Source organism: Thalassophryne amazonica, chromosome 3 (assembly GCF_902500255.1).
Source record: "Thalassophryne amazonica chromosome 3, fThaAma1.1, whole genome shotgun sequence".
Lineage (NCBI taxonomy): Eukaryota > Metazoa > Chordata > Actinopteri > Batrachoidiformes > Batrachoididae > Thalassophryne > Thalassophryne amazonica.
In genome coordinates, this window is record NC_047105.1 from 54,850,847 (window position 1) to 54,863,382 (window position 12,536).

The 12,536-nt window shown below is 38.9% G+C and overlaps 1 protein-coding gene across 6 annotated transcripts in view; it reads right to left on the reverse strand.

Annotated features, from left to right (window-relative positions):
- Positions 1 to 12,536, reverse strand: part of LOC117506754 (RNA-binding protein 10) — a 37,921-nt gene that overhangs the window by 10,833 nt on the left and 14,552 nt on the right. For 3 of the 6 annotated variants that reach the window (XM_034166341.1, XM_034166338.1, XM_034166335.1), the window contains exons 7-14: positions 12,318 to 12,392; positions 7,268 to 7,568; positions 7,009 to 7,166; positions 4,555 to 4,655; positions 4,414 to 4,474; positions 4,245 to 4,323; positions 1,636 to 1,700; positions 1,437 to 1,557 (exon numbers count right to left, since the gene is read on the reverse strand). In XM_034166341.1, coding sequence (XP_034022232.1) covers positions 1,437 to 1,557; positions 1,636 to 1,700; positions 4,245 to 4,323; positions 4,414 to 4,474; positions 4,555 to 4,655; positions 7,009 to 7,166; positions 7,268 to 7,568; positions 12,318 to 12,392 — 961 coding nt within the window. The remainder of the gene's footprint in view (positions 1 to 1,436; positions 1,558 to 1,635; positions 1,701 to 4,244; positions 4,324 to 4,413; positions 4,475 to 4,554; positions 4,656 to 7,008; positions 7,167 to 7,267; positions 7,569 to 12,317; positions 12,393 to 12,536) is intronic. The other 3 variants (XM_034166340.1, XM_034166339.1, XM_034166336.1) reach the window with 3 other exon arrangements.

A 12,536-nucleotide genomic window follows, 5' to 3' on the forward strand; every position in this document is an offset into this window, starting at 1 on the left:
TAAACAGTAAAGTATCAGACAGCTAAAGAGTACACATAATGCCACAGCCAGGCACCGTCATACGCTCAAAACACAAGGGCTCTGCCTTTCCTTTGTGTGAAAGTGGCGTCAATGTTTAACTTGAGAGAAAGAACACAATACGAGTGACGTACAAGAACGGCAATCAGGTAAACCTTCCTGTCCACATTTGCTGTGAGAAAATAACACAGACACAAAGCTGATTTGCTCTCTCAGTCTGTCTTTGCAGTCGGTATTTGCTTGCCAGCCACTTTTAGGGCTGTGTTCTACTACTTTGTGCCTGACAAAAAGTCAACATAAAATACAACAACTCATGATATTTGACAAACACCAACAAGCAAATGTGTTTACAAACTATAGCTTGGAAAAGACAACTGCATCATGAGTTCATGAAACTCGAGCTTTCCAGCATCAACCAATCGGTAACTAAACCTCAGTTTAGTTACAGCTGGACAAGACTGAAAGAAATGGATGAATTTATTTACAACAATGCACTTGCACATACTGAGTAATGTGGATGCACATCTGAGTAGATTACAAATATCATACCTTTGGCTTGGAAAAGTGCCTCATTCACCATTTTCTCATGACACCACTGCAATGCAGTTACGGTGCTGCAGCAGTGTTGCAAGACACCGCCTTGGCCTCATTTACACCTGACATCACAAATAGACGACGATGCCACTATGACATGAAGTCCAGTGATGCTGACAAGTCATCACTCTGCAGCATGGAGGAAAGTGCGCCAACATCTTTACAAACAGGACACCTTTGTGCACTTTCATCATTCTGAAACATGGACAAAGGTTATGAATGATGGATACAGCTGCAGGATGCAGCTGATGAGGAAGACTCTATGCTGTCACTTGATCCTGACATCTTGGTGGTTTCTGTGCGGTATCCCAGGAGCTTCGTGTTGTGTTCAAGACTGTTTGTGGCCAGGCCATGGCCACTCCCCCCGTCACGTATTGCCACGAATGATTTATCATGATTTATCAGAAACACATTAATACTGGATGGAGACAACATTTGCTGCAGTCTTTAAAACTTGCTAATCCCATGTGTTTGACCATGAATCGCCATGTGAAAGCACAACTTATGAGGAGTTTATAGGTAGCTGGCAACTAATGTGCACATTACTGCTACCAATTCTTTGGGGGGAGGAGCTCAGTTTAGTGGAACAGCTGAATGGCATGCCTGCAAATATGTCACATATATTCTGAAATTTTCTTGTGCAACAAATACGCATTACAAAAAAAAAAAAAAAAAAAAAAAAAAAAAAAAAAAAAAAAAAAACAGGATCCCAGAGGGTTAAAGGAGGGAGTTTTGCAGTGGAAACACTGGGGTTAAACGTCTTGTATGGCTGTTTGATACTTAAAATAATAAATACTGAAAATATTAGGGCATGGGTTTCTCACCTTGTATGAAATCCTGTGCTTCCTCTGTGATCGTTGTCCTTCCCTCTGATTCCATGGTATCATGAGCTCCAAGAACCTTGTATGACAGCTCCCTGGTTGGGATCTCACCATATCCAGCTCCCTGTGAGTATTAAATGGAGTTATAAAATAATGTAGCCAACAACTGTAATATCTTTCTGTGTTTTAATTAAAAACATACCTGGACAACACTGGGGTCTGATGAGGAAGGAGGAAGATCAGTTCTTCTGGTCATTAGATCTCCTGCTGACAGAAAAGTGAGACAAACAGTCTGTGTTTAATTTGAGCAATGTGCAGTGCATGTGGATCAAAATACCAGAATAATTGTTTTTTTTTTAACCTCACTGAAAGAAGGGGAATAAAATAAACAAAGAGAAGCTCTTGCATTTAGGGTTCATTTTAGAGTTCAACAGTTTGTAACTAAATCTGGCTTGTACATCTTACAACTGCCCCCCTGAAAACTTTGTTTTCTGAAAAGACCTCCTCTCACAGCTGTAATTGTAATTTCAACTGTAATTTCTAATATGTGTTCCTTGTCCAGGAATCAGTGCTGAATTGGAGGTGGCTGCTCTCATAAAACTCAGTACAATCTGACTTATAGGTTAAATTAAAAACGTGTCTGTGAAGCACGCTGCATCTGTCCATTCTAATGCTTAAATCATTATACACCAAGATAAGTAATACAAGACAAATGTTGGTTCAGCAGGTCATCTGGCAGGTGACGTTCGAGGATTTATCCTCATTCATGAAGAGCTGAGACAGGAGATGCATTTTCAAAGTGTAAGTCTGCAATATGTCATGTTCATTAACTCTCAACTCAAATCAAGCAGAACCATCAGATGTAAAGTCTTTTCAGCACATCTCATACCATATTTCAATGTTACATTTGTATAATGTCCTTTCTTAGTTTTCTTTATTTCAGGATGCATGTACTGAAGGTTTTTTTTTTAAATATGGCTCATCAGTTCCACTTGCTTTTACTGTCTTAATTTTAAAAAGATAAATCTGTTTTTACCAAAGCATCTGAGAGCAATGTCATTTGATGAAGCTCAGCAGGCACACAGATTCAACACCAGGTGGCACTGTTTTCTACAACAGGAGTTCTACTACAGCAATCTAACATGTTTGGAACAAATGATTCGCATGGATCAAACTGGATAGCTGTAAATCTAGTCTTCAAATCTGTGTGCACTCATGCGCATGTGTGTCTATATGCATGTGCATGTATGAACAGTTTAATTTTTAAACGTTTGTGCAATAAACTTCCAAGTTCCTAATTAGACAAATTAGCTTATAAGTTCATTAAAGGTGTATGGCCACTGTTTTGTTTTTGTTTTGTGTTTTAAGATTTGTCATAGAAAATTATTTTCTTTGGAACCACTACAATTTTATTTCATTGGCCTTCAAATAATGTGACATTGCCAATATCATCAAAATGCACTCTTGTGCAGGGAAAAAAAAAAAAAAAAAAAAAAAAAAAAAAAAAAAAAAGAATTATGTCCCCTGAAGGGAAAAATTTCAAACCAACAGATGGCCATGAACTACTTCTGGTTGGATCCATACAGTTCATCATAGAAACCATAGTGAGGTCAGAGATTAAGTGGGAGGCTTCCCCCGACTTGCACAAGGGATGCTGCAAAGGACATGGCAACACTACATGCTATAAATCTACTGTTTCTCATATATTTTGTAGACACTGGCAAGAAACAAACACTTCCAAATCTAAAAATACCATTTTTGAAATCAGACAAGTCCTGTGAAGTGATTTCCAAGATGTCTTACAGATGTCTTACATGCCCTGTGTGTGCACATCATGCAAGGTCAAAAGGTAATTTCTGGTAATCTCAAAACCCCGTGCATGCGTACACACAATTCCTCCTGTAGACTGTGTTTAAAGGAAAATAAAATATTTGTTATGGAATTCCAGGTCAACATGTTATCATCATAAAAAAAAAACCTGCTATAATTTTGCAGCACTGTCTGCGAGATGACCTAAAACAAAAAAAAAAAGAAAAAAAAAAGAAAGGTAAACCTATTATAGAATTTAGGGCTGCAGCATCACTACAATGTACGCATGTACAATGGTCACACCATGGGACTTATGTCAAGCAAGGAAAATTAAAGATGCCACCAAGTAAAATATTTTGCTTTTTTTTTTTTAAGCCTGTTCCCATCTTCTGTGCCTGACAACACACCATTATTTGGTCAAACTCGAGAGTTGCTGCATAGAGGTTTTTTTTGTGTGTTTCTGCTAATAAGATGCAAATCCAATCATTGGATTCAATGATTTGGATTGGATGATCCGATCATCCAATCCAAATCATTATTACACTGTACTGAAAGAGGTACTTGAAAATGTGACATTGTTTTAAATTGTGCCATCTCAGCAAAATGCTCTGAGATGATGTACAGGTCAGCAAACATTTTACGGTGAACTGTCAGAACAGAAAAAACATATTTTCCTTTGCTGTTGTATTAGACTGTGATAGGAGCTCCTTTCCATGGTGGACAGGGAGAGTTTAGCATAGCTTCATTATCTTTGGGCGGAACTGTGATGAAAATGAGTGAAGAGAGAAATTCAGAAATGGCTGCTAAAATAAAAACATTGGTTTTGTGGAATAATTTATGGTACTGCACAGATAACCGGTAACTTGCTCAAAGTTGTGTCGTATTTCAACTTTATACTAGTTTTATTTTTGCGCAGATGCGTGTCACTTTTACTGTGCAGCCTTAATGGAATAGCAAAGAAAAGTACAACTTTTCTCATCAATAAGGTGAACATACCATTACCTTGCATTTCTGCTGCAGTCTTTGTCTGTGGCTCCAGTGCTTGCATGTACTGTGGTGTGTGTGAGAAGTACTGCTGCTGCTGAATTCCAGAAACACACATCACCATATAAAAACTAATACTACAACCATCACTTCATTGTCAGAATTTTTTTACTGAATAAAAACCTACATCCATCATGCTGGCCTCAGGTGGGTAGCCAAGTACAGAACTGCTTGGCTTAGAGTCTTTTCTGTAAGTGAGAAAGAAAAACAACAGTGAACATAAGATTTGTCTAGTAAACATGACTAAACCATTGTGATGAGGACTAACTTTTGATTCTTCAGTGGTTTTGCCACCTCGGCATAAACTCTTACTCCATCAATATAAAGGGGATGGGGTTTAGTGAGGAGATGAACCAGACGTGTAACTTCCTATTAAAAAACAAAAAAGTCAGTGTTGGACAACAACAGATAGACAATGAAAATTATCCCCAAATCTGCTACAATACAAAACTTTATTTTTAAACATCTTTCATCAAAACATCCTTGCAGCTTGCATCTCAGATGTACAGTAGTGTTCAGAATAATAGTAGTGCTATGTGACTAAAAAGATTAATCCAGGTTTTGAGTATATTTCTTATTGTTACATGGGAAACAAGGTACCAGTAGATTCTCACAAATCCAACAAGACCGAGCATTCATTATATGCACACTCTTAAGGCTATGAAATTGGGCTATTACAACCCCTGGCAAAAATTATGGAATCACCGGCCTCGGAGGATGTTCATTCAGTTGTTTAATGTTGTAGAAAAAAAGCAGATCACAGACATGACACAAAGTCATTTCAAATGGCAACTTTCTGGCTTTAAGAAACAGTATAACACTCCCTATTCTCGTTGTACTATGCAGACTGTGTTTGCTGTGTATAATGACAATAAAGGCTTTCTATTCTATTCTATAAGAAATCAGGAAAAGAAATTGTGGCAGTCAGTAACGGTTACTTTTTTAGACCAAGCAGAGGGGAAAAAAAATATGGAATCACTCAATTCTGAGGAAAAAATTATGGAATCATGAAAAACAAAAGAACGCTCCAACACATCACTAGTATTTTGTTGCACTACCTCTGGCTTTTATAACAGCTTGCAGTCTCTGAGGCATGGACTTAATGAGTGACAAACAGTACTCTTCATCAATCTGGCTCCAACTTTCTCTGATTGCTGTTGCCAGATCAGCTTTGCAGGTTGGAGCCTTGTCATGGACCATTTTCTTCAACTTCCACCAAAGATTTTCAATTGGATTAAGATCCAGACTATTTGCAGGCCATGACATTGACCCTATGTGTCTTTTTCAAGGAATGTTTTCACAGTTTTTGCTCTATGGCAAGATGCATTATCATCTTGAAAAATGATATCATCCCCAAACATCCTTTCAATTGATGGGATAAAAAAAGTATCCAAAATATCAACATAAACTTGGGCATTTATTGATGATGTAATGACAGCCATCTCCCCAGTGCCTTTACCTGACATGCAGCCCCTTATCATCAATGACTGCGGAAATTTACATGTTCTCTTGAGTCAATCATCTTTATAAATCTCATTGGAACGGCACCAAACAAAAGTTCCAGCATCATCACCTTGACAAATGCAGATTCGAGATTCATCACTGAATATGACTTTCATCCAGTCATCCACAGTTCACGATTGCTTTTCCTTAGCCCATTGTAACCTTGTTTTTTTCTGTTTAGGTGTTAATGATGGCTTTCGCTTAGCTTTTCTGTATGTAAATCCCATTTCCTTTAGGCGGTTTCTTACAGTTCGGTCACAGACGTTGACTCCAGTTTCCTCCCATTCGTTCCTCATTTGTTTTGTTGTGCATTTTCGATTTTTGAGACATATTGCTTTAAGTTTTCTGTCTTGATGCTTTGATGTCTTCCTTGGAACCAAGATTTTGCTCTTTTACTAGTGTGCTTGGGGTCATCGTCTTGTCGAAACACCCATTTCAAGGGCATGTCCTCTTCAGCATAAGGCAACATGACCTCTTCAAGTATTTTGACATACGTATCCAAACTGATCCATGATACCTGGTATGCGATATATAGGCCCAACACCATAGTAGGAGAAACATGCCCATATCATGAAGCTTGCACCACCATGCTTCACTGTGAACTGTGGCTTGAATTCAGTTTGAGGGTTGTCTCACAAACTGTCTGCGGCCCTTGGACCCAAAAAGAACAATTTTACTCTTATCAGTCCACAAAATATTCCTCCATTTCTCTTTAGGCCAGTTGATGTGTTCTTTGGCAAATTGTAACCTCTTCTGCACGTCCTTTATTTAACAGAGGGACTTTGCGAGGGATTCTTGCAAATAAATTAGCTTCACACAGGCGTCTTCTAACTGTCACAGCACTTACAGGTAACTCCAGACTGTCTTTGATCATCCTGGAGCTGATCAATGGGTGAGCCTTTGCCATTCTGGTTATTCTTCTATCCATTTTGACGGTTGTTTTCCATTTTCTTCTACACGTGTTTTTTTTTTTTCCCCTATTTTAAAATCACCTGACTTGTCTGAAGAAAACTGGCAATAAAACTGATTTACTGTACAGATATTATACTTATGCAACAAATCAAGTTGTAGAGATTTGCTTTGAGTTTAAATTTAAGGAAGTTAATTTGGGAAATTTTTATATTAAGAAGCCTGATTTATTTTTTGTATTTGAAATGGCATAAGCAAATTAAAATGTGTGAAAAATCAAGCGGCCCGATACTTTTGAAGGGCACTGTACCTCATGGGAGTTCATGTCAACAAAGCAGAAGCCCCTAGCACCAGGAGTCTTGCCCTTCACTAGGCGGACATTCCTCTCATCCAGATATGCAAAAGGATCTAAGGCTTTCAAGACAGCCTCTATTGTGATGTTGGGTTTCACATTCTTTAGGATCATGGCTGTAAAATGAGAGACAAAGGGTGTCAAGTCAGGCAATAGCACAAAAGTGAATCACGTACATGAATTTCCAGTAGTTATTGGTTAAGTTAATCCAACACACTTTTGCTATCCTTAAAGACAGGGTCAATTTGCTGCAAATTTTGAGGGACATCATGAGAAAGGTTGCGGCTGCTCCAGGGTCCTGCTTTCTGTTCCGTTTCTTGCTTTTCAAGTTGGTTTTCCAACTTCTGCTTCCAGCCCTCTGGAGTCAGGTCAGAACTATGCTGCAACTGGCTGCGGGAAAAAGGTTCTGTAGGACCTTTGGATTTGGACACATTTAGGTCGACATTCAAATCCTCCAAAGGTTCATCTCGTGTGGGCAAATGAGGTTCCTGGAGTTGAGGTGCTTTACGATCCAATTCCTAATTCAGAGATGAGAAGCATACAGCGGTCAAACAAGAAGATATCAAATGCAGACTGTCATCAATCATTGTACAGATGACAGGCTTGAAAATTTCAAAGTACACTTTGAAAAGGAAAAACAAGTGCAAACCAACTGAGTGCTGAATCACAGCAACTTTTTAAAAAAACAACCCTTCTGTTGCTGCAGGCAGGAACTAAGCTGTGTTGGTAGAATTACATGTCTGCATTTACAGAACAAAGGCCTGTCAGGGTGGACCTGCGACAGACCCCAACTACGAAGGTCCCCGAATGATGGCGAAGCAACCCTCAGACAGGCGCAAAGCTAGCAACTCATTTTGCAGAAATGTGCTTCATAATAAAACAGGGATGGATGACACACTTATACCTCTGACACAATATGCATTACAATATTTGAGTATTAATTTAATGCATACACTAATTAAGAAATGCAGCCTTACAAATATGCAATTCAATGTGTTTGCTTTTTGTAACACCAGACCAAGGGAAAAAAGTTGAATAATACACTTTTAGAGACTATATAGATTAAATATATTATGAATGTTAAAATAACGCATTAATTTAGATTAATTAATTAGAGCACTGATAACACATTCTTTTTTTTCTTTTTTAATCGCACTTTGATCTGTTTAGTTTTGATGTTAGTGATTTGGTGTGTACACTGCTTCAACAACAGCTACACACAAGAAGTTTTTTCTTTTTATATCGGTACTTCCACTTTTAGCTTGGTGTTTTTCTGACGTGAGAAATAAAAGAACCTCATTTGTTTCCTGCTGCTCAGCGACACTTGTAGGTGAAATATCCATTTTCAAACCAAAGTAACTTGCTTAAATAACTGTCACTGTTATGTGGGGGTTTTGTGTGTAAACCAATGGTCAGACTTTAACAATCGTTAACTGAAATATAGAAACAGAGCACCAACAGGTTTAAAACAGTTTAAAAATGGCTGATTCATGATGTTTGTCATCCAGATTTTAATGTTCAATGGGCAGATTTGAAAATGGAACTGTCTTTGATACAATAATTAATTATTAAAGGGGTTATATTGTGCCAAATCAGTTTTATATGTCTTTTACATTTTCAAATGTTTTATATTTAATGTTCAACATCTCTAAAGTCCCACAATTCTGATATTCTCCTGATTTAAGCAGAATTCATGACCGACACAGCTTCAATCAATCAATCAATCAACATTTATTGATATAGCCCTTTACAGCATCCTGACAGTGTCCAAAGTGCTTTATAGTAAACTCAATGATCAAGAATTCACAAAAATAAAAAACAAACATACAATAGAGTTACAATGGCATATAAAATCAAAACATATCACATGTCTGGAAGTGTTTGATAAAAGACGAGCCGCAGCATTTTCTACAAGTTGGAAGCATGCAAGAGACGAGAATCAAGTGCATTACAGTAATCAGGTCTGGAGCTGATGAAAGCATGAATGGCCGTCTCAAGATCACATCTACTGAGATAAGGCTTTACTTTAGCCAGATGATGCAGCTGGGAAAAAAAAAAGACTTGCTTTGAGTTTATCTAGGGGTTGTAAGGGTAGACCTTACTTGTGTAAAGTGCCTTGAGGCAACTTTGTTGTGATTTGAAGCTATATAAATGAAAATATATTAAAAACGATCTGTTGACAGAACCTCAAACAGCTATGAAATATCACTCCCAAATTCTAGACAGCTGGTTTTGAATAATTAGCCAGAACGCCAAAGTTTAACAGTACAGCATTCAGCATGCCAGAACGTGCAAACACAATGGTTCTGTTTTACCATCATTCAGGTATAGGAAATTTTGGGACAGCCACTGCTTTACATTAAAAATACAATTAAATAATGACAGCAAAGCAACACTTCCATTAGCTCTCATAAGCAGATAGATTTACAGATCATCTACATAACAATGAAAGGACAGGTTGCACTCAGCTATAACTAAGCCCAAGAGCAACATGTACAATGAAAACAGAATGGGGCCAAGAATAAAACCTTGTGGAACTCCACAACAAAAGAAGAACAACTGATAATGAGAGGCCATTAATCCTAATGGAAAACTCCTCCCAGCCAAATATGATTTAAACGGCTTAAGTGCAGTACCATGAATGCCAATAAGATGTTCTACCCGGGAAACAAGTACTGTGTGATCCACAGTGTCAAAGTTGCTGTGAGATCTACCAGAACCAGCACAGCAGGATTCCCTGCATTCACAGACAGAATGAGGTCATTATGTACTTTTAAGTGCTGACCCATTGCTGTGTTGTGATCGAACTCCAGATTGGAATTTTTCAAGGATATATTCTAAAAATGACTAACGGTATAAAAGCAACCTTATCTAAAACCTTAGAGAAAAACGGCAGATGTGACAGGTGTAAAATTGGATAAAACTGACAAGTCAAACACCTCTGTGACATATGTAACAAGAATTATTAAAAGTTCCACACCCCCCACACCCCAAACCCAGGGTGTATTGCAAAATCACCAAACAAACACCTGATATAAAAGTGAAAATTGTTACAAACCGAAGCCTAATTGAAGTGATAAAAAAAATGTAAACATATTTTATACTGCATCAATAAATCATGCTCAGTATGTTCATGATGGCACATTTTTGCAAAGTTCATAGATTGCAGTTTATTTTCATACATTAACATATTCATATTCAGAGTGATTTTTTTTTTTTTGCCTTTCTGCCCTGGGATTGACTAGCATCCTGTCCAGAGTGTACCCTGCCTCACGCCCTGTTTGCTGGGATAGGCTCCAGCCCCACTCATAATCCTTGAGTGTGTATATATAGAGAAATAGATAGAGATATAGATAGATAGATAGATAGAGATATAGATAGAGAGAGAGAGACGCGCGCACAGTTGCTTTGGTGTTAATGAAATTAACAGGTGCAGTAGAGGGGCAACAATGAACACGCAAAACAGGAATGGTTTTACAGGTGGAGGCCAGGGAAATTTTCCCCTCATCTTTTATAGCTGCTTTTTCACTAGTTCTGCATTTGAATAGGGTCAGTGTCACTACTGGTAACATGGTGCCATACCTGGACCCTACAGAGGTTGCACAGGTGGTCCAACTCCTTCAGAATTGCACATCAATACGTGCCATTACAAGAAGGTTTGCTGTGTCTCCTAGTACAGTTTCAAGACCATGGAGGAGAGTCCAGGAGCCAGGCAATTACTCTAGGAGAGCTGGACAGGGCTGTAGAAGGGCTTTGCACAAAGGAGCAGATACCGGCCCTACTGATGGGTTAAGGACCTTCTACGGCCACTGGCACCGTGCTTTTTACAGATGAGAGCAGGTTCAACCGGAACACGACTGACATGAAAGGGTCTGGAGATGCTGTGGAGAACATTATGCTGCTTGTAACATCATTCAGCATGGCCGGTTTGGTAGTGGGTCAGGATGTATGATCTGGGGAGGCATATCCCTGCAAGGATGCACAGACCACTACAGGTAAGACAGTGGTACCCTGACTGCTATTAGGTATCAGGATGAAATCCTGGAACACACTGTCAGACCCTATGCTGGTGCAGTGGGTCCTGGGTTCCTCCTGGTGCATGACAATGCCTGGCCTCAAGTGGAGAGAGTATGCAGGCAGTTCCTGGAGGATGAAGTAATTGATACCACTGACTGGGCCCCACGCTTGCCTGACCTAAATCCAACAGAACATCTCTGGGACATTATGTTTCAGTCCATCCGATGCCACCAGGTTGCACCTCAAACTGACCAGGAGCTAAATGATGCTCTGGTCCAGATCTGTGAGGAGATCTCCCAGGACATCATCCATCCACTGTCTCATTAGGAGTTTGCCCCGACATTGTCAGACATGCATACAAGCATGTGGGGGCCATACAAACTACAGCGTAACATTCTGAGTTGCTGCAATGAAATTTTGGAAAAATGGACAAGGCCACCCTATCATTTTTTTCGCTTTGATTTGCAGGGTGTGTTTGAATTCAGCCCTCTGTACATTGACAACTTTCCTTTCCATCAAATGATGTGGCATCCTGTCATTCATAACACGTTACCCAGTCTATATCAGGAAAGACATCAGCATAGTTTTTTTTTTTCCATTGAGATCTGCTATGTTTACAAAGTGTTCCTTTAATTTGCATCTCCACATTACATGGAGAAATGGCAGGGGTGAGCTTTGAACCGGGAACCTTCTGCATCGAAACCAAGAGCACCACTTAGCTACCACCCCTTCTTAGGGAAGCCATTTAGTTAGAAATTCAATATCATATCTCTCCTTCAAGACATTGGACTGGAATTAATTTTGTTTATACATATTTTTTTGTAGTGGAGTAACACTGTGTGAAGTTTCATGTTTCAAGTGTCATGGACAGACAGACAAATGGACAGGGGGATTCCTATATGCCCCACCAAACACTAATTCCATAGGGTATTACAAATATACCAGCCAAAAATGCTTTTGAATGTCAAGTAGCTATTTTGAGTAATGCACTTTATCATTTTGTAGTCCCACATTAAAGATAAACTTGACTAACTGAAACCACAAACAACAAGTAGCATCACATCTGCCAGTTACCTTGTGTAAAAGTAAATGAATGTATGAAAGGAAGAGGGTAGCTTGACAAGATGTCACCTGTTCAACACGTTGACCGTGTTTTAACCAATCATAGTACAAATAAACTCAAACAACGTTGGCAAAATTATTTTCTGCACATGGCGGTGGTTTGGGTTACGTGCAGTTGAAACACTTACATGAACACTTCCTTTCTGCTTGTCTGGCTGAAAGTACTTCATGGAAGCAGTTTCAGTGCCAACCTTCAAAGAACCCTGAAAGGAAAAACAAAAAAACAACAAAAGACCATCAGTTCACACTACACTGGTAATCTAGCTATAACACCAATTACACCCAACATGCACTGTGGAAGGTTTTGTCCCCCTTTTCACTGGTGAGGATAAAGTGGGCAAATGCTT